The sequence below is a fragment of the Vidua chalybeata genome, chromosome 3 (genome assembly GCF_026979565.1).
Source record: "Vidua chalybeata isolate OUT-0048 chromosome 3, bVidCha1 merged haplotype, whole genome shotgun sequence".
In the NCBI taxonomy this organism is placed as follows: domain Eukaryota; kingdom Metazoa; phylum Chordata; class Aves; order Passeriformes; family Viduidae; genus Vidua; species Vidua chalybeata.
The window spans coordinates 33976029-33998222 of record NC_071532.1 but is presented as its reverse complement, the minus strand read 5'-3'; the positions used below and the strand labels follow the sequence as shown (position 1 = coordinate 33998222).

The 22194-nt window shown below is 40.5% G+C and overlaps 1 protein-coding gene across 3 annotated transcripts in view; it reads left to right on the top strand.

The window, feature by feature from the left end:
- Positions 1 to 3074: 3074 nt before the first annotated feature.
- CLIP4 (CAP-Gly domain containing linker protein family member 4) overlaps positions 3075 to 22194 on the top strand; it is a 32053-nt gene continuing 12933 nt past the window's right edge. For all 3 annotated transcript variants that reach the window (XR_008430231.1, XM_053939487.1, XM_053939486.1), the window contains exons 1-11: positions 3075 to 3141; positions 4534 to 4570; positions 6702 to 6763; positions 7349 to 7495; positions 9710 to 9849; positions 10691 to 10784; positions 11667 to 11828; positions 14967 to 15085; positions 17322 to 17558; positions 20825 to 20960; positions 21671 to 21811. Coding sequence is in view for 2 of the 3 variants with exons in the window: in XM_053939487.1 (XP_053795462.1) it covers positions 7363 to 7495; positions 9710 to 9849; positions 10691 to 10784; positions 11667 to 11828; positions 14967 to 15085; positions 17322 to 17558; positions 20825 to 20960; positions 21671 to 21811 (1162 nt within the window). In the remaining variant the exon portion in view is untranslated. The remainder of the gene's footprint in view (positions 3142 to 4533; positions 4571 to 6701; positions 6764 to 7348; positions 7496 to 9709; positions 9850 to 10690; positions 10785 to 11666; positions 11829 to 14966; positions 15086 to 17321; positions 17559 to 20824; positions 20961 to 21670; positions 21812 to 22194) is intronic.

The window sequence follows — 22194 nt, the reverse complement described above, 5'->3', positions numbered from 1 at the left end:
TGTTCTAGTCAGTTAGTCAGAGTTTCTCTTTGCTAGGCATTCCATCAATATTTTAGGTGCTTGCTATCTGCCCCAACCAATGCATTCACTGCTGGTTTCAGTGGGTAAGACAATGACAGCCAAAAGATGAGAGTTAGGACAAAGAACCGTGTGAAACAGCATGAAGTTTTAAGCATAGATTTCCAGAGTTATGCAAATCTAGAAAATTAAAAGGAGAGGGTTCCACTGGCCTTGGCAACAGTTACATTAGTTCTCATGAGTGAAAGAAGGTTTGTGGTTGTGGAGCAATTTCAAGGCAAGTGAGTTCCTTTCAGGTGAGGGACTGGCAATTTAACTGGTTGGCAAGGGCTGCAGCACTTTCTAATGGAAGGTGATAGTATTTATTTTGAATCTAGAAGTGAGGTCCAGGAATTTGTGTTCCTGAAAAATATCCCAAGATGCTACAGAAAAGAGTGCAGCTATTTAGCCTTATGCCTTTTCCAGTTCCCAGTGGGTTTCCCTACCTAGAGCATCTCAGGCTTTCCCTGAAAACTGAGGTAAACACAGGATTCCTCCTGGCTTTCTCTCAGAGAGTCTCTCTAGCCATAGTGTGTGTGCACAATCACTGTCAGAACCTCCCTGCTGCCCTAAGCCTTGCTCCAGAGTGGCTCTGCTTGAAGCTGCAATGCCTTCCTGAGCCATTTCAATGATTGTTTTCCTCCAATATGTAAATCTCTGGAGATGAACTGGTTAACAATGCTCTATTGCTGCCTGAAGAAGAGACAAAAAATGAAATAATATTTCAGTTGAAACAGGCTTATTGCTCACAAGCATTAATATCTTACAGGAAATAAATGTATGGTCAAAAACTGCAAAATCCTGGTCTATGATTATGAATTATGCAGTCTTTTATTATTTTAAATACTAATAGTAAGCCAATACACATTTTATTATTTATTTATTACTAAATCAACATCCACGTCTTCCTCCCGAGGTGGTCAGAGCTGGTGCAGCCCATTGTTTTGAGTTCTCCAGGTGTTCAGCAGCCTTACTGCCCATGGCAGCACCAAGTGAGTCAGACAGGATAGGCTGAACAGGCTTTTTATCTTCATTCATATCCTGGCTTGTAGGAGTGGCTGAAAAAGACAATGTGCTAAGGTACATAAAGTGGTTTAAATATATTTTCTTTTAAAATTTCCATTTTAGGGCCCAGAGGTGGAAGTCCAGACAGGCAGGGGTTTTGTCAGGCAATGACATCCAGCCTCCTCTGCAGCTGCAGCACTCAGGACTCACTTTGAGCTGAGATGTTTGGGGTTCTGCCATTGCTGGCCTGATCAGAAGGATCTTCTAGAACCTGCAACGCTTTGTTAGGTACTTGCTTTCATTTTCTAGCATAAAAAATAATCACACACAGTTTTGTCCTCATATTCAACACCACCTTTGAATTCACACCCCATTTTCTGTGGTTTATGGCAGATGGCAACTATATCCTCTTCTCAGCTTTCATTTTGCTGCATCAAACAAGCTGTGCTCTGGTAACCTCCTAAAACAGACTGCTCTTTTCCTTGGCTGTGCTGACAAACCCTCTCTAGGCATGCTGGATTAGCTGCTGCTCACTGAAGAAGGGTGCTCACAGCAATATGTGATTCCTCAAGGAGATGGCCAGGCCTGCTGGCACAAACATTTCACTTCCCTGCCACAACTCTCCAGTTACACATCCCAAGATAAGTGTTGGATTTTTGTGCCGTTGCTTCATATTGGTAATGATGCCCCTTGTGTAGCTGCCTCGCGTCCTTCGGTTCCTCAGTTACTTCCATACAATGCTCCCACACCGCAGTATTTTATCAGTTCATTCCTTTCTAACAGCAATTCTTTCCTTTTTGCTTTTTCATCTCATCAGTTTGCTGGTTTTTTTTTCCTCCCAAAAGAACGTTAAAGGAAAACATGAAACAAAGATTAGTTCCAAGGATAACATCCCAGGATGTCATCAGTAGCCTCCCTCAGCTCAGTACTTTGTATTTAACACTGTTTCCCCCTGGGCCTATGCTTTACCTTTGCTGAAGTTCTCCCTAAATTCCAGTTTTCTCCAGGAGAACTGCTAATAATTTCCATTCCAGGCTCTTCACTGAAGTCTGTTATTCAGTGTCAGCAATAAAACATTTTCTTTGCCCAGAGCACCGAGCATCTCAAAAAAGGCAAACACTGACTGCCAGTACAAAGCTCACATTTGATCTTGCTTACATGCTTGTCTTTATAAAAAGAGTTTGAACCTAAGTAGCCTTGAGGTGAAAGTAGAAGGCCCGCATTTTCCTGGGACATTTTCTCTTGTCTTTTCCAAGGTATGGAACATTCTAAGAAGTGGAAGAATTTCCTAGATTTTTTGTAGCCATCTGATACCACGTTTACTCTCACAACTGTAATTCAATGCTCTCCTTCTTTCAGTTTTGGAGTCTCTGGGAGCTGAAAAAATTTGCAACTCTTGACCTTTCCAGCACTTCACTTGAGGAAATTTCCACTTGCCACTCCTATTACTTGTCCTGCCCCCACCCCTTTTAACACCATCACTGGAAAAACAACACCAAAAACCTGATTGTAAACATCAGTTATGTTTATTTAACAGTGACCCACGCAGAGCACAAAAACATAGCAGGACTTGGCTGAGGTTTTATCCAGGTCCAATGGATATGCAGCCTGGGCTCAAACACGAAGGTGGGTTTACCACCGTAGGCGTTTCCCGGAGAGTACCAATCTTTTGGGATTTAGATCCTCAGTAGATTTCACAGCATGGGAGGAGCACCCTTTCAAAATCCTCCTTGGGAGTTCCTTCCCCTGGCTACTGAGACAGCCGGGGAGTCCCGACGCCTGCGCCAAGGGCTGAAACGTGCCAGTGGTGCCGCGTGGCCTCCAGCCCGGTTCCTGCCCGGTTCCAGCCGCCGGTCCCATGCCCGCATCGCTCCCGCCGGTGCGCGCGTTCCCGCCGCGCGTTCCCGCTCCCGCCCAGCCGCCGCGGAGGGCGTGGTCTGCCGGGCGGGGCGGGGCGCGCTGGCCTCCCATTGGCCGGAATGGTAGAAGGGGCGTGGTTTGGTGGCGATGGGCGGGGCCTGGGCCTCGCTGTGTTGCGGGCGGGCCCGGGCGGCGCGCGCTGCGCTCGGCCGGGAGCAGGTAGGGCTGGGGCGGGGCTGGCGCTTCCCGACGCTCTCCCGGTACTCTCTGGGTGCTCTCCCGGCGCTTTCCGAGCGCTCTCCCGGCGCTTCCCATCCTCCCTCGGCGCGTAGTGGGGGGCGGGGTGGCGGTACAGGGGCCGCCGCAGCGGGTGGCCGTGGCCGGCCTGGTCCCCCCGCCCGGCTGCGGCACACGGGCCGGGGGCGGGCGCGGCCCGGGGCGGTGTCACCGCGTGTCCCCGCGGCGTCCGGAGCCCCCCGGCTCCGGGGGGTGCGCTCTGGTAGCGCCCCGGGAGAGCGGGGCTTGCCCGGGTGCTGGGAGGTGACCCGGGCAGCTGTGAGGGAGCAGAGCCAGCCCGGAGGGTGCGGGAGCTGAGCTCCCCGGCACTGCCCGCGTGTCCAAGCGCCCGTCCGGCGGAGGTCACAAGTGTGCGGGTCTGGAGCATCTTTCTTATGAGGAGAGACTGCGGGAGCTGGGCCTGTGCAGTCCGGAGAAGAGAAGACAGATGGGATCTCATTAGTGCATATAAATATCTCCAAGGCTGGTGTCAAGGGGACGGTGCCAGGCTGTTTTCAGCGGTGCCCAGCGACAGGACGAGGAGCAATGTCTGCAAACTGAAACAGAAAAAGTTCCATCTCAGCGTGAGGAAGAATTTCTTTACACTAAGCGTGGCAGAGCACTGGCACAGCTGCCCAGGGAGGCTGTGGAGTCTCCCTCCCTGGAGACATTCAGACCCCACCTGGACATGCTCCTGTGTCACCTGCTCCAGGTGACCCTGCCCTGGCAGGGGGTTGGGCTGGATAATTTCCTGAGATCCCTTCTAACCCTTACAATTCAGTGAAGTGAATCTGTGAAAACCCTGCCATGTTGCAAAAGGGCCCTGCACACCACCCAAATCTTGGGTTTACCTATGTGTGTGTGGCATGTCTACCACCTGTGCTGTAAATATTCTGAAGTGGGCAGCTGGTGTATGTGCAAGAAACTTGTTCTCTGAACTTAATTTTTCTTGAGCACATCTAAATACATGGTAAGGAGTCCATTATATATAATTGTTGTCAAAAATAGCATCACATTTGTGACAGGTTCAGCTATCAAAGCCCAGAACAACTGTAAGTTATAGCTTGAAGTGCTTTAGCATTTGCAGATTTTTACAGCACTTGCAGGAAAGCTTTGTGCTTTAACACAAATTACAAACTAGAGTATATGAAGAAGTTGGATTCTCTATTATGGAACTTTTTTATATGTATCTGCAGAGCTACCATGCATTGCTGTGTAATGTATGGATATCAAGAAACCTGTAGTTGCTGTTCAGTTTTGTCAACAAGTGGGTGTGTGCATCTTATGACTCTTTGAAGTTTTTTTCCCCTGATATTTCTGCTTTTTCATTTTCAGATATAATTCACTTGGAAGAACATATGGCTGGCAAATAGTAAGTATGATACTCTCTGCTGTGCTAAACTGTGCTCAGTGGGAGCTCGGCAATGCTGTGAACAGAAATATTCTGTCTTTTCTTTCATGTAGTTTCTCTAATAGTTTGTGCTCTAAACTCTTTTACTAATACAGGAAAGTCACTGCTCTTTTGGAAGGCCTCCCATTCCATTGCACCAGGACTTTCCAGCTGAATCTTGGTGGGAAGCATATCTTGGGTATTGTTACTACGTCAGGCAGTTTTGTTTTTGCTTACAAAAAAACTCATAATGAGGATGGCGTGGGGATGCCTTTTCACTTCCTTTGAAATAGTTTTGAGCCTTTCCCTTTGCCTTTCCAGCTGTGTGTGTGGTGTTAGCTGGCTGGGAAGCTCTCACAGCTGAGCTGGCAGCCCCTGGAGGTGGTTGTGGGTGCAGAATGTGTTGTCGTGACATGGCATGGTTCGGTGCTGTGTTGTGACACGTCCCACGTTCTAGAGCCAGCTGAAAGCCCTGCAGTGTCAGGGGCGGCACACTGCCACTGGAGGTGCTGGCACTCCTGTGGACATGTAAATTCATTCTTTATGGAGTTGGGTCAGCATCTCCATTGTAGCCCTTGGGACTTTGTGCTGCCTACCAGATAGCACAGGTCGTTTCCCTGCCTGCTTCGTTTTGGCAGAACACAGATGGTGTTCTTGTCTGTGGCCCTGCAGAATAAAAGATGCCCTGGCTACTTGCACAGGTTGTGTTCTGTTTGGTGTGCTTTCCTGTGTGCCATAAACACTCTTGTGTTAATTTTGAAATGGCTCTGTTGATTTCAAGTTCCAGCAACTTACGTAGTCCTACTTCACAAAATCTCACCTTTTCCTGTTACCAGCTGCTCAGTCAGGTCTGGCTACTTTTCACTGTGCTCCTTTTGTTCCCTCAGTGTAGGATTGTGCAGGAAGCTTTTAATTTCTATTGTGTCTTTTTCCAGCTTAAGAGGCTCTGCTAATATGTCTTCTATATTCATGCATATTACTTGTTCCTTTGTGCATTTTGTGAGAGCTCTGAGGTGCTGCCTGTGAGAAACTTGTGGATTCGTGTGTTTTACAAAGCTTTGTTTTGTTTTGCAATAGCCTCTGAAGAAATATCAGATTGTAGCAGATTTATTTCACTGTTGCCCTTTAAAAGCAATTTAATTAGGTATTTGCAGCTTAAGGGACTTCCTAGTCCTTCACACAAGAAAGCTGTCATCTTTACGATGGCTATTAAGCCTTTGAAATGGCTTTTAACTTTTCCTGACTGTAAGAAAATATTAATTGAAGTAATTAGAGATATTTTTGGCCTTGTTGAATAAAAGAACACGTAAGCCAATGCAATTTGATAATGCTGTGGGAAAAAATAGTCCTGTCCTTCCAGTGGCCTCCTCCTTGATCTTCATGCCAGAACATGAATTTGTACAGCTGTATAAGACTAAGGAAATAAAGTTGTTGGGAGAAAAATGAGCATTTTTCATGTGGACCTTTATTCCCAACTTGAGCACAAGGTGAACTGTGTATGATGGGCAAGAAGAGGAGGCTTTAATTTATTTATTTCAAGATTAGCATCTGCTAATGCTAAAATGTTTTTTATATTAGCATGAAGATTGTGAGGTCCCAAGCAGCGTGACAGATTTATTTGGGGAAATATCACACTAAATCTACTCATATAGCTTGTTGTGTGTTAGATACAAAAACCAAAATAAGTCTTTTAGTTTTTCATATTTACTTGGGTATAAATTAAATGTAATAAAACCAAACATTCCTTCAAGCTCCATGGCTTCTTTCTGTCAAGCAGGCTGGCTAAACAAATACCTGAGAAAAAGCACTGTATAGCAATCTCCAAAATAAAAATGTAAGTTCTTAGTAGAAATGCTGCTTTTACCCTAAGTGTTTAATAATGATCATTCAAGATGCAGAATTTCAATTTTTCAACTGATCATGTCTGTTTCTGTTAAGAATAATGATTTTTTTGTTATTTGTTAATGAATTTGCCTGATAAACTGTCTTACAAGTGGTAACCAGCTTTCCACTCATCTCAACCTGTGAACCATAACTAGGATGTGACTTGGGCTGGTTGTTAGATTTTGTCACTATAACTCTACAGCCATTTAGTCTTGATTCTCTCTGCTAGATTGCTGTAAGGTCTGGGAAGTTGACTGGAAGCAGCACGAGGGTGAAGGTTCCAAGGCTGTGGTAAGTGTGCTATTTTAAACCTTCCAGGAGAAGAGCTGGGAAAGGAGCTGATACGGAATCGTGAGTCCAGGAGTGAGTCACTCGGGGATGAATTGTCTGCAGCTGTGTGTGGGAAGATGAAAGAGCTAAGAATTTAAAAAGAGGAGGCAGCAGTAGCTGGCAGCATGTTCTTGCTCATGGTGAAGGGAGGGAGGGAGTGTGCATGCAGAGTATGAGGGCAGGTACTTGATGCTTCACATTTTCATAAAGCTGTGAAACTCACTAATCCATTTATCCTCAGTGTGTGTTTGCTAATTAGAACATTAATATTTTCTTTACTGCTCAAGTGGGAATATGGGGAGAAATATGATGTTTTCCATTAGTTATGTGCAAGTTTAGTGGTGGAAGTCAAAACTAGAAGTTGGCTAACCTTGACACCATACTCTACAAGCTGTGTTAATGTATTAGTTTGTAAGAATGTAATGGCAGTAATAGTTTGTTTACAAATTTAAGATTATAGTCTCATTGTTCATTATATCTTACTATGATAGAAGCAATCCAAAGTATTTCCAATGAGGTTATTTATTGATTTTTTTCCTCCTAAAGTGGCTTTCTAGAAGATGACCATAGAGGATATTCCAGAACCTTCCTTTGAAGGAGATTCCCTCATTGAAAGAGAACGATTCTTATTCCCAAACTCTGAAACATCTGTTACTTTTTCTGTTGCTGCAGCACCAATGCCTTCGGACTGTGGTATGTACTTTAAACAGGAAATCAGTTTGTGATCAGCAGAGAATAAATTTGAATAATAAATTTTAAGAAAAGCTGTCAACTCTTAATTATTTATTTACAGAAAAAGTTTTCTTCTTATTAAATGGATTCTCTGTTAAATGAAATGAAAGATGAAGACCTATGCTTTTTCCATTTTTTTATTGCATACGCTATAAATTATATATTTTCCTTTGTACAGTTCTGTGCATGTGTGCTCATGTTTGTACTTCTTTCACATGTTTTTACATCACACAGATGTAAAATTGGAGTAAGTAAGGAAGTTACATATTACTCACATTTAAAACTTCTAGAGTTACACTTTTTCTTGTGCTTTAGTATGTACATGATGTACTAGAAGAGGGTATTTCTGTTGGAAGTGTATGTTTTTGTGGTGGTAAGGACTGTAAAGTGAGTGGTAGAAAATTATACCAAGTATCAGTGATCAGCTGTCAGAATAATGTTTGTCTTCAGTAACTGTCTTCACATGTAGAAATGATAATAAAATCTATAAAAGTATATAATGTGTTAAAATGTCACTGTAGGTAAGGAGCTTCACTGATAGCTGCAATTATAATGCCTTTGAATGTTGCGGAAGATACTAATAGCATCTATATACTTTAAGTCATTCCTTCCACCTCTGTGTTTCCCATGCATTGATTAGAGCAATCAGCTGTATTCAGGAAATATAAATACATGTAATGTTCTGTCTTTGACAGACTCAGCATTCTCGAGACCCATTTTATAAGTTAGCTCAGGTTGGGAATGTAAGTGTTCCATATGATATATTTCAGTGCATGAAGGTGTCATTACATGCTTTAGCCCTGCTCTCATCACTTGTCTCTCCTAGTCTGCTATAAGTACTGACATGATGTATTCCATTCTACTTTCTTATTCCTTAGATAAAGTTTCCATTTGCCTTCTTTAAACATTGTTTTGTTGTGGTATCTTCTAATAACCCTATGATCTCACTGCTATGTGTTCTACCTGGTTTCTGCCATATTCTACTCATTAAATAAAAAAAAATCCTTTTATAGGAGATTGCTGTCACCTGTGTAACAGTAACATTGTTGAATCTGTGTAAAGGAGGTTAAACCATGGCAGAGAGAGATTCTTGGTCTTTACATTCAGTGCATTTATTTTTCCTTCCTGGGTACTGTGATCAATACTTGGGAAAGACAGAGGGGGAGAAAGTAATATTTTAAGGTATCTAGATGCCATTGCCATCCTTTCATGGGATTCATTGCTTTAACAGGTTTTCTGTAGCATTGCTTTGGTTTGCAAAGACTACAGCTGATCACCTGTTAAGCACTTAGGGTGGTTGTTATTAATCCTTGATGCAGTCTCAGATTTTTACCCTACCATGCTGATGGCAAGAGTTGATTTCTGATAGATAATTTGGATCAGGTTTGTAAACTCAGTACATGCTTTTTTTTATCTGTTGATCCAATCTAGAGGTCAGGTATTCTGTTTTTGGGGAAAGGTTGGGATGATTCACCCAGGGGTGGTTTATGCCATGCCACACACCCAGATGGGTGATGGTGTGTGTTGCTTAACCTGTCTGTCCTGTCTGAGAGCTGTGAATCTGCAATGGATGTGAGCTGAGTTGTACATTTATCCAAAACCTATTTAAAAGGCAACTCCCTGATAGCTGCAGCAGGGTTAAAAGTTCAGTGTTTGTCATGATTCATTTGCTGATGGCAGTAGACTGTGCTTTCATTCCCTCTCCTCATAGCCACTGCTATCCAGATTCTTTCATGTAATTTTCCAGAGCTGGAAGAAATTCCACAGATTAAAAATAGAGGATATGTATACACAAGCACACAAATACACCTGTGAGTAATGTGACATATACTTTTACAATAAGGTGTTTTAACAGTTTGGGTTACCTGAAAGAACACGAGGCTTAAAATCTTCAAAAGTGTTTTTTTCCTGGTCATGGTTTGGTGTCTTAATTTTTGAAGGTGTTTGTTTCCTGCAGCTGCCACCAGCTGGGATTGATGCATTCATGAAATACTGAAAATAGCAGAGGATGCCTTCCTGATTAGAGTGTGTGTTTATATTTTAGTATGTTCCATGTAAATTGTGATGGAAGAAGAAGAAGATGTTTTCTCTCTGCTGTTCTTTGCCTCTGAGTTTGAAAAACTAGATGCATGTTAAACATCAAGATTTTATATAAAGATTCTTCTTTTTTAACAGAGTTTTCCTTCTTCGATCCCAACGATGCAGCATGCCAAGAAATACTCTTTGACCCCAAAACATCAGTTTCTGAATTGTTTGCCATCTTAAGGCAGTGGGTTCCACAGGTCCAGCAGAATATTGATATTATTGGGAATGAGGTGAGATACAAATGAAGAACCTTGAGTGCTCTCAATGTTAAATATTGTGTTGACAGTGAATAAAACCAGTTCATTCAGAAGCAGAATTAATCATAAATGCAGATACAGTTTCTTCCTTTAACAAGTAGTGACTGATCATGCCTTGTATTCCACATGTCAGATTTTATTTGGAAAAAGAAAGCTGATGGATAAAATTCAGTACATTTGCATAGATGGTATAAACAATGTTTCTCTCAAGGCAATTGTGTCAAGACCCTTCACCTTGGTGTTTCAGTTTCCTACTTAGTAGTAATCCCAAACTCAAACCTGAAAAATATATGAAGTTACTGTTAAAGCCTGACCTTAGGGGCAATATTTCCAAGGCATATTTCCAAAATGTGTTTCTAGTATTTCCATCCTACTTTTTTATTTTTCTTCTGGATTACAGATTTTTCTGGGAAAGTGTAGTGAAGACTAACCTTACCATATTATAACTGGGGGCTTCTTTTTGGGGGTGTGTGGGAATGGGGTGGGTAATTGTTGAGAGATCAAAGAAGGGGAGAGCTTCATAAATAATTTTCTCATGCAGTTAACTGCTTAACTTTTACCTTTTTAGCATGTTAATTATATGTTAGAAGGAGCAATATAAAGAATTTTTTAATCTGTAAATAATGAAGGTTAATTATAATGCTATTTATTACATTTGTGTATGTTGCTCAGTTCTACAGTTAAGAGTCTTTTCTGGCAGGCTTCTTTGTTACTAGCCATTGCAATGAATCCAGGAGTCAATATATCTGAAGTAACTTAGGAAATTAGAGATATGCCAGAGCTAAAATGTGCTCATTTTCCACTTGCCTGTCAGATCATTAAAAGGGGTTGCAATGTGAATGACAGAGATGGACTGACTGATATGACCCTCCTGCATTACACTTGCAAATCAGGGGCTCATGGCATTGGTGAGTAAAAAAAAAAAAAAAAAAAGTCATTATAGATGTAAAAACTTAATTGACTCGCATAAGCTTATCCCACTGACACTTACAGAATTTTTCCTTGCAGTAGATTTTTTTTTTTGTGCTTGCTTTTATCTCTTGTAGTGGCTGTGAGCAAGGAGGATGCAGAACTGCAGCTGTAGCCATGGGGAGCAAGCTGAGTTAGTGGTGTAGGTGTTACACACAGTAGTACCAGCTGAAACAGATACTTCATGTAGCAAAGGCAGTTTCAGACTGAGATGCAAGCTGCAAGTTTGCTATGGTTTTTGCTGCAGTTTTTTTACAGGAGAACATTTAGGTGACTGGCTGTTATTTTTGTTTTGTTTCTTTCACCCTATTCATGTCAGAAGAGAGCAATAGACTTTGTTTGCATTATTATGATCATAAATACTGGAAATTAGAGCACATTTAAAGCTGTTTGAACACCCCTATTAACTTTTCTGTGTTTTGTTACGTTTTTGTTGACCTGAGCCCACTTCTCCTCTGAGTTTGAGAGAAGTCTGGTATAGGTCATCTTCCTTAGTGTTGGCAGATCTTTTAGCATAAACTTCAGCATTGTGATGTGCAATTCTTTTTCGTCTATCAGATACTAAAACTCCTGGGTTTGATGGCTGACACAGTACTTACATTAGAGAAAAGCAGATAGTGTTATACACTAGAGATTTCAGCTCTTTATGATAAAGGGCAAAGATTTCTGTATCCTAATCCTAAAGAAAAAGGCATTGTAATAGTTCTGCTGTGAGCTTGAAGGGCTTAATGTATGTTTTGTGTTACACATAAAAGTGTATGTGTTTTCTGAGGTCAAATAAAAAAATCACTAATGCATACTTAACAAAAAATACCCTGCAGGTGATGTGGAAACTGCTGTAAAATTTGCAACACAGCTTATTGATTTGGGTGCTGACAGCAGCTTGCGCAGCCGCTGGACAAATATGAATGCCTTGCACTATGCTGCCTACTTTGATGTTCCAGAACTGATCAGTGTTATTTTGAAAAATGCCAAGCCAAAAGGTAGGCATTGTGACCTTTGTTTCTTGTAGTTGTCCATATTTTGTAGATCCTAAGCTGGTGTATTGTGGTCTGTAAGTCTGGTGTTCATTTATCCATTATACGTAAATGATTTCTTATTCTTTTTTTCAGCCTCATTGGTTCGTTTTTCTCTTAAGCTATTTTGTAGTGCTTTACTGTACTGTTTCCATTGCTGGTTTTTAAACTTGAGTTTTGTACAAGACAACAGAAGTTTCAAATAGACTGGAAAGCAAACAGGTTAATCTTAAATTATTGAGAACTAAGAGAATGTTTGCAGAAAACCAAAGATACAACTATTCTAGTAAAATCTTGTAGGTTTTAATGTTGCTTAAAATTGAGAAGTATGTTTGAAATGTGGGGAGAAGGTTAAAGGAATAGTGGGGATTTGGCAGTTGCATATCGCAAACCTGTGACTGAGGCAGTTTTGACATGCTTGTTTTTCCCATTTCTCAGCTATGTAGAAGGTCCTGTTCAAGGAACATTTTGGCTTTAGTGTTTGGCATAAATAAATAACACCTTTTGGAATGATACTGTGAAGGATTGGTAACTGGAGCCCTATTTATACTAATGCACATAGAAATACAGAAATGGTTCTGATTAGAACTGTTTGTTTCTAATTTGGTCAGGACAGCAAAACCAGTAAGGAGCTTCATCATTAAAATTGTACAAATGTGAATTTGTTCTACTGAATATCCTTGTGATTGTGCTAGTTTGCAAAAGGATTTTTTATTTAGGGACTCTGTCTTAGCAGTTTGGAAAGCTGGTAGGCTTTTGGAGTACGCAGGGCTTGCTTACCACATCTTGAGTCTCCATGGAGGTAATTGCTAAGCAGTCCTGTTACTGGTGTGACTTGCTTAGGTGGTGACAAGTGTGGGTAGGTAACAAAAGACAAAATCAGACTGCACAGTAGTTAAGTCCACATCACATTTCAGTAGCCTGGCTTCCATAATTTGCATCAGCAGTTTAGGTCTCCTTTCAGACCTTGTTTGCATTTGGTGTTCTCCTCCTGTGCAGTTCCTACAGAAGGGATGGGACTTTGCTCAGATTTCCAAGGAAACCACTCCAGTTACTTGGCAGTTGGCAATTCTTGGATAAGCAGATGATGTTTTTAATCTCAGGAAATAGATAAAATTATTTGCCCTGTGACATGGAAACGGTGGATAGTCTGAATTAATAGATTAATTTTAGCTCCATACTTCATCAGGTAGTTTGCAGAGAAGAGCATACGTAGAAGGCGAGCATGGTTTGGATGCTGAACCAAACCCTACTGAACTGGAGAAAAAATGGTTGTTAATATATAAATAACTTTCCAAGACAGTGGTGTGCTGGCTCTGAGACACCCATTGTGAAGCACAGGTGTTTCCTTTTGATTTACTGCTAAACTGTATTTCTTTATGATATGCTGTAGTTAAATTCTTCATACAGATTTACTTCTCAGTTGTTACAGGAGAGAGCTAGTTTGATCTTGGATTTTTAGAGGTTTTAAATACAAAAATCTTATTATTTTCATCTAGATAGTTTGGGGGTAATTACCAGATAACATTTGATGTGTCTTTCTTTCTGTCACCTCTACTATGCCTACTTAGATCGAAGCTGTAAGAGAACTGTTCAGAAAATCTAAGCATAAAGCTTGCAAGTCTGAGGAAGTCACACAGTCTAACTCAAAAAACAAAACCACACATCAGTTATTTTTTGAAATAGGAATACTTGCAGCTTGATGGCTCAGTAGCTGATGTTACTGACCAGTATTTCTGCAAATTGGTTTCTCTGTGTGCAGAAAATATTTGGCTGTATTCTATGGAAGTTTCAATGGCTGTATACAGCTCCTCAGCTTCTAGCTGGTTTTAAACTGGTGACGTCTTCTGACCTTTGATACATAAAGGGTACATCTGCATGTGTAGCTCTCATTATGACTGAGGCATGTGAATGCAGTCTTTTGTCATGTTTGTGTTCAATCAGTGCAATTGCAAAACTGTTAAATTCTGATTGCAAATTTGTTACCTTTGATCTTTATAAATTGAGTCAATTTTATTAGTAAGTATGAACTTTACATGTCTATAGAGACATATAAGTGTGTATTTTCTATATTGTTGATGTTTTATTTGTTTATTTAGTGTAACTATATAAGGATGTTGATGCAGTTGGGATATACTTTGTTTATGGCATTGTGAGAAGGGCTAGTGTTTCTTGGGATGGAGACTGATACTGGAAAGTATGATGAGATTCTTCAGCCCTGAGGTGGAAAGTTTTATGTTCCTCACTGGTATTTCAAATTGGAACATGATCGTTAATACTTGTGGTCTTTTGGCTTGTGTATTAAATCAGCTGGCATTTTTAATTAACAGTCCTATACCTAACTGACTCAAAATGACATCTCTCTTGTGTAATTAAAGAGAGGAGCCTCAGACCAAACAGACATTTAAACTCCAATCTTCTAGAAGAGTAATAACTTCATAGCAGATTGAAAGATATATTGGGAACAACTGATAGAAATATTCATTGTGCTAAATCACTTCCAGTTGATGCAGTGCTCCATTTCCAAGCTATGAGTGCAAGACCCTTCAGAGTGCAATTCTTTGAAAATAAAGAAATTACAACAATCACCAGCTCTTACTTCATTCTTGGCCATTAGTAATTAAATCAGTGTAAAGCAAATGTATAATCGGTTTTCCCTTGCCCTACTGCCTGCTCACAAAGGAAAATAACTAGTTGAAGGTGCATCTCATTTTAATGTTTGTCACCTAGAAGCAATAAAATAGAAATGTTTCTGAAACATTAAAAAATTATTTTACTTGTAAACCTGAAGTTACTCACTTGTTAATCTTGGCACAGTAGATTGGGCACCCTGAGTAGCAGCAATTTTGCAGTTAAGCCATCACTGTTAAAAAATGAGTGAAAGTACACGCTCATCTTCCAGGTTAGATTGTGGAATGAATAAACAGCTGCAAATAAGGTTGATATTCTATGTAGAATTACTTATATGCATTTGGTACATAAATAATGGTGTGTCTGTGTAAATGCTAACATAAACTGTAAAAATGAATGTCCTCTCAAGGAATCTGTAGGGGGAAATGTTCATGTAACAGACTTGCATACCTCACATGTAATGTTTAATTGCAGATGTGGATGCCACCTGTAGTGATTTTGATTTTGGAACAGCTTTGCATATTGCTGCATTTAACCTATGCACAGGAGCTGTCAAGTGTTTACTGGAGCACGGAGCAAATCCTGCCTTTAGGGTAAGGAGCTAGATTGTAGATTCACCAGAAGGTGAAAAAGGTACCTGGAAAAACTGAACAGTCTGTCCAGGATTTTGACTAGCTAAAGGTGTGCTATATGGAGTGAGAATGCCTCAGAAAAAGATATTTGCAACTCATAGTGGATGATTTTGTATGCTTTGTCCTACTTGTGTGTTGAAGTTTGCATTTTTTTGTCATGGTCTAGTTCATTTGTTAAAATAATTTTCAAGAGGTTTTTCTGTTTGTTGTTTGCGCTTTCATTTATTAATGCTCATGGGTGTCTTGTGACAACTGAGTCCCCATGGCAGTGGGGGATCTTTTCAGAAATGGAGGAGTGCAATCTTTGCTCTCCAGAAATGCAGTGTTGTGCTTAGCAGTGAGCCTGGTGTGAGCATGAGTAATTGAGAATGCATAAACATCACCTGCCCCCCCAGTAACCTAATAATAGGCACAGGTTATAGTGCAAAGTATTGCTAATATGTGTCTAGCCACAGTCTTGGGTTTTGACTGAGTGCTGTGTTTGATTTGGTTATTTGGGGTTTTGTTGTTTATGTTTTTTGGGGGGAGAGCTTGGAAGGTTTTCTTATTTTAGCAAAACCAGTATCTCAGTTCTCCATTTTCAAATGCAGGGGGTTATTTTAAATGAGAAATCATAGTTGTTTTAAGGGTACTCAAAAGGAATTATTTAATGTGGCACTGTTAGTGTGAAATCTTCTGGAACATTACTGTCCATACAGTTCTTCATGATAATCAATCTAGATCTCTGGAAAAATGGTGGGTTTCTTTTTGTCTCTTTATTCAGTGTGCATGAATGTGTCTCCAGTTCTCTGGCAGCTATTATGTTTAGGAGTCTGTTGTCACAGGGAATGCTGTTTTGTAGTTGCACAAGCATTCTGAGCTGGCAGAGGTGGCTGTGCCCTTGAGAAGGGAAATCCTGAGCTCCCCCTGAGCTTCCACTTTGCCTTCTTGCCACTGCTCTGCCCCTGCTTTGTGTTGGCACAGAGGTTTGCAGGGCACCTGCTGGGCTGAATTGTGGGACTGATGTGTGACCAAAATAATCTCTAATGTCATGACTATAAACTCAAATTCCCCACTCAACTTTAACCCAGCTATTTCCCATTTTTAAGGTAGTGTGATTTTTACTTACAGAGTGATTGGAGATTTTTACAGAATGGTGGGTGTTGAATTGCTCAAACCTGCAATAAAGTTTTGACTAGAGACTGTGTAGAGTTGGATTATTTAGGAACAGCAGTTTAAATTCTGAGTAAGGATTATACTTTTCTAGCTTTGAGATGGATTGAGAGGGGGCTCAAGAAACATTTAACTTCCAGTCTGTTTTGAAGGGACCAAAACAAACACAGTCTTACTCTGCATCATTCCTTCTAGTAATGTCTGACTCCAGGGGCTCAGCTAAGACAAATTTGGAAGACTGAGAAGATTATTTTGCTGCAAACATTGTGAAAATGGGCAGACAGCCAAAGCTCCACACCAATGCCTTTGCTAAAGAGTGTAGGTAGAACTGTCCCTGGAGCAGCTTGACAGTACCTGCTGTCTGGGCAGCTGGCCTGGAGTTGAGGTTAACTCCAGGGGAGCTGGTGCTCCAACAATTTATCCTGTCACATAGGACATGCAGGGAATCAGTCATGGCTCTCTGGGAATGGGACATGTTTGGAAAGGACTCTGTCCTTAATCCATCTCTCATAGGATAGTCTGTGTCTAGATAAACCTGAACAGTTTTATTGAGGTACTCATGTGAGCCATTATATTTGCATATTCTATACATGCAACATACTTTTTAATTCCCTCTTACATTTGGAATAAGCCTCACCAAGGAGCTAGCTATATGCTGGGTAAAGATAGATTTTTTGGGAGGAGTTGGCATTTTGGTATTGGCATTACAGATCAGAAGTCTGCCTTGCTTTCCTGATTCTTGTGTTCAGGTACACAGATACGCACAAGTGTCTTGTTTCAGGTTTCTGAGTCCTAATAATGTTCTTAAATTTGAAAATGTGGGTTACTTGTCAGTTTCAAAAATGACATGTTGTACATGCTAGCTGATCTATCTAAGGATGTTTTGGCATCCTTACTTGGAAATGTGGATTTTTTCATAGTTGTTTATATTCTAGGAAAAACATCTGATAAAGAGGATTAAACACTTCATAAAACACTGTGGTTTCACCTGATCAGATTTATCTTGTAACAGCATTAAATCCTGTTCTATGTTATGTTTCTACAGAATGACAAAGGGCAGATTCCAGCAGATGTGGTTCCTGATCCAGTAGATATGCCACTGGAAATGGCAGATGCAGCAGCCAGTGCAAAGGAAATCAAGCAGATCCTGCTGGATGCAGTGCCTCTGTCATGTGACATCTCCAAAGCCATGATTCCAACCTACGACCACGTCACAGGCAGGGCCATGCTTTTATCACTTGGCCTGAAGCTGGGAGATCGTGTTGTTATTGCAGGACAGAAGGTATGGCCACCAACCTGGCACTACTCTCATAATTACTGGAGAGTCCATTTCTTTACCACTTTGGAGACATACCTCAATTTGAGGGTCTGAAATGCTTTTTGCAAGGTGAGATCTCTGGATGTCAGCAAGGAACTGGTTACGGAAAGTAATATGCTGAAGAGTTGTGTGATAAAGTCATTACTATGAAAAGCACTTTTGACAGGCATAGGCTGCATTTTGTGTCTTTAAATAATTTTTAACAGTCTCATATAGTACATCAGCATGGCTCAGCTTTTATTAACGTTTTTGGTGTCACATCAAAGTGATGGTAAAATTTGCAAATTACTTTGTGAGTTGCCCAGCTTTGTTAGGAGTGTGCATTTGTGAAGTACTCCTGATAGTTTCCAGAAGTCAGGGAAAAAAAACCTTCAGTTCTGCTTAGCCTGTAGTAACCCAATTTCACTGGTGCAATGCAGCTAAAATCTTTGAAGCAGTGCTGTGCCAATAGGGTTGTTACATGGTTCTGTGGAAGTAGAGCGATGTAGCTAATAGAGGTCCAGCTTAAATGTGAATAGCTTTTTAGACGCTACCACGATAGCCACCTTTCTGAAAATATATTTGAAAACTGTAAAATTAATACTGCATTCAGTATTCAGACTTTTTATTTGCTCTGCTAGCAAGGGATCTCAGTGCTGGAACTCTTTTAGAGAAGTACTTTTGTCCTGGTAAATAATGAAAACATTTGTGAGCAAAATTTTATATTTGAATAGCTTTCACTTTAATAGCTCTCCTAATATAACTTCAGATTTATAACTGTCATAACAGAACGATTCTAAAGTGATCTCCAGCAAGAGTGTGAAGCGGCTCCCATTGTGTATTTTAATTTGGTGTATTCTTGAAATTGGGTCAGGGGAAGCAAAGGAATCACTAGCTATGCAGAAGGCATTTTATCTGAAGTATGTACAGAAAGCCACTTGTTCTTTAAAGACAGAAGTTTCTTTATCAGAAATAACAGTGGCAGCAAGAGGAGATAATGTAAGTGCAAGTTAATGGAGGCTTTAGAGCAAGACAGTGATTAAATTGGTGTTCTTGTGTATCTTTCCTTTAAGTAAAGCCCACAGAACAGTTTGTGCTGTAATGTGCTCACTGTGCATGGATAGAGTTGCTTGGGTTTGATTACTTTTATTCTTCTAATTGATTATGCTGTTGCAGTGTTTTTTAAGGAGTTGTTGGAAGCTATTTTTGTGCTGCCAAAGGCCAGCTTGTTTTACTTTAAGGGAGCCAAATCTGTTCTAGAGCAGGTGGGAAGAAGCAATGTGATTGTGCTTTTTGAACTTCCATTTCCACAGCAGCTTTTCCTCCCTTCCTTCCTTTATGTGCGAGGAATTGTTGTGCAGTACTCCAACATTGCTTCCCACCCCTTTTCTCCATTTGCCTGAATGGAGAAGTTGTCCTCAGCCCTGCCTTCCCCTCCCCCTTGATACTCCTAAATTCCTACAGGGTGGGGCAAAAGTGAAAACAGGATGAAGGAAATGGTGCCCCCTTTTTAACCTTCTCCTGGATCAGTTCTCAGTCTGCAATATGGAAGCTGGGATGAGGACACTTGGAACAGCAGCATTTTTGGGGGCTATATTTACAGGTTCCTGTTGTCTTTCCTGCTTCTGCAGTCTCCAAATATGTCAGCTTTAATGAGGCTTGAAAGCCAAGCACAGTAGATGCCAGAGGGAGAATGGATTCCTCTCTTGTCTCCTACTGCGCTTGTCATTCTGGTTGCCTTGCAGGGTAGGAAGCTGTGTAAGCAGGTGTTCATGTGTATGTGATTTGGGGCCCCACAGCTCCACCAGCTCCTGCTCTGCTAGATTAAGTGTCCATTTGGCTCACATCTGATGAAATGAAAGTGCAGGGAGACCAGCAGCTCAGAGAAAAGTGCTCCTGCTGTGTCTCATGCGAGAGAGATCCCCTGCTCCTTGCTTGTACAGGTCCTTGGGCAAAATTGGAGCTGCAGTTTTGCTATCTCCCACCTCTGTTTAAGATACTGGCTGTTCTCCTCTCTGCTCAGTTAAATGCCCTTTGGCTGGTGCCTGGAAAGTAAGTGGAGGAATTGTAGGAATCTGTGGGGCTGCTTGGCTGAACTTCCCCTGGCTGAATTTGATCCCAGTGTTGATGGCTAAAAGGCCTCAGTCTAGATTAGTGTAACATACCTGCCTATAACAATCAAGTTTAAAGAGATCTTCAGCACAAGAGAAGAGGCTCTGGGTCATATTTATTTCTTTACAGACATTAGCAAAGAGTGCCTGGAAGGTTTTATAGTAAAGAAAAAAAAAAGTTTCTATCTGTTTACTCTCTGAGGGTTGGATTAAACAGTGGAGTGAGTCATAGTGTAAAGTGAGCTAATATTAAGGTCACATGAGATGAGGAAAACTGAGCAACTGAAAGATCAAAGATTTTTATTACTAAAACTAATCTAAAAATCAAATAGAAAAATTAATTTAAATCAATGTTAAATGCATCTCTTGTAGTTATTCCTCCCCTGTTTGGTTGAAGTGCGTGAGCTTATAATGTATATTTGTGGAGAATGAGGTCTACCAGCAAGACTGGTCTGTCTTGATATTCTTCACATGCTTACCTGTTCAGAGTTTATAGTATTTATTGAAGCAACAGCAAATGTTTAAAACATTTTAAATATTTAAAACATTTGCTGGCTTTTAAAATTTTGTTTAATCATAAGGAGAGAATAGAAGACTTAAGAATCTTTTCCAAAGAAAAAATTAATTATGCTCTGAAGTTTACCCTTGAACCTTTGCTATATATATATATATATATATATAAAATATATATACTTGTATATGTATATTTATGCACACACAGATTTATCTAATATTTCTATGGAACCTCCAGTTCAGGAAGATACCTAACCCAGATTCTGGAATTATTCTTGTATAAAAAGTGCAAGTAAAACCTCACGCTGGGCATGTGCTCCTGTACCTTGCTGACCTTGAGCTGTGTCTACAGTGGTTCTTACTGTCTAATTCTTGTCTGTTGTGACATCTGTCCTTAACCATGGCTGCTGTTTAATGCAAAATATACACAGGAGGAATAAGACCTTTTGGAAAATGTATTGAGTGGTGTTGAAAGGTAGGAATGTGAATAAGTGAGGGAAATGATGTTTGCATTTTTGTGATGAAAAGCTTGGAGATGACTTGCAGTCTCTTTCATAACCGATACTATTTTCTCATGAACAATACTTGTTCAATAAACCCATTCTGTGTTGATGCTTTTTCTCTTAGGTTGGTACCTTAAGATTTTGTGGCACAACGGAATTTGCCAGCGGCCAGTGGGCTGGTGTAGAGCTGGATGAACCAGAAGGGAAGAACAATGGAAGTGTTGGAAAAGTCCAATACTTCAAGTGTGCACCAAAACGAGGTATAGCTTTTGTTTTCTTTTTTCTTCAAATTTTAAACCTCCAAATTTTAAAGTGTACTGGAAGGTATGAACTGTTTGGGAGGATAAAAACAGGCAGCAGGTTCTGTTGCTTTTCTTTATAGTGCTTTGTTTGATTTATTGGTTCTTTAGCTGGTCCTAAAATTTTGGCTGCAACTATTTGCAAAATGACTGAAACAATCAACCAGTCAAAATTTCTGGTCATTTCCTTGAAACTCTGAGATTTCCTGGTTTTTCATTGATACATTGTTGAAACGACTTGTTTGTACTGTAATAATAATAACCATGTTTCTTTACCTGCTTTGTCTTGGTAAGACATTCCTGCTTGTAGTTGTTTTCTAACTTTGAGCTTGAAGTATTTTAATTGAGGTGCCATGGCCACACAGGGCACACAAAGGTGTTGTGGTTTGTAGCATTGGAGACTGAACATTACTGTTAGGACAAAAAGGAGATTCTAATTGATAGTCTGAGTGTTTCCAACTTACTCTGTTCAAGTTGCTTGATAAGGATTTTGTTTTCGCTGTTCTCTTGAGCTTGTCCTTCCTACCCTGCAAGTGCTTTGTCAGCATAGCAAGTTGTGATGGTGGCTAAAAAAACCCTGAATTAATTTATGTGAGAGAGAGTAGCTGCAAAGTTTTATTACTTTATCATTACCCATGGTTCTTTGTTGGCACATGCAATTTTTTCTCCAGGTATCTTTGCACCCCTTTCCAAAATAAGCAAGGCTTCTGATCACAAAAAAAGCTCTGTACGAAGCTCTTCAGTGCGGTCTTCGCCTTTGGTCAAATCCAGGAAAGTAGATGTGACACACATAACTTCCAAAGTGAATTCTGGTGAGTGTTTTCTTGCATGTTGACACAGGATGGAGACATAGTAATCTTCAAGAATTAGTAAATCTTGGTGTTAAAATTCTTGTTTGGAGTTAGTTCATAGACTGGGATATGGTGATAAGGTATTCATTAACTCCATGTTGTCCTGTTGGAAGTTCACTAGCCTGTGGAGTGGTACTGGAATGATGTTGTGCAGAGAGCTGTGATTACAGTGATCTGATGTACTGTTGACAGTTCCTACTCTTTACATGCTCTATATAGAAAACCCTTCACCACAACATTTATTCTTGAGCCATTAAAGTAATTTCTAATTGGCTGTTATAACACTTAAATGTCTCAACTTAATGAGGTTCTATTTACTAAGATATTCCTGGAGAATTTTCAAG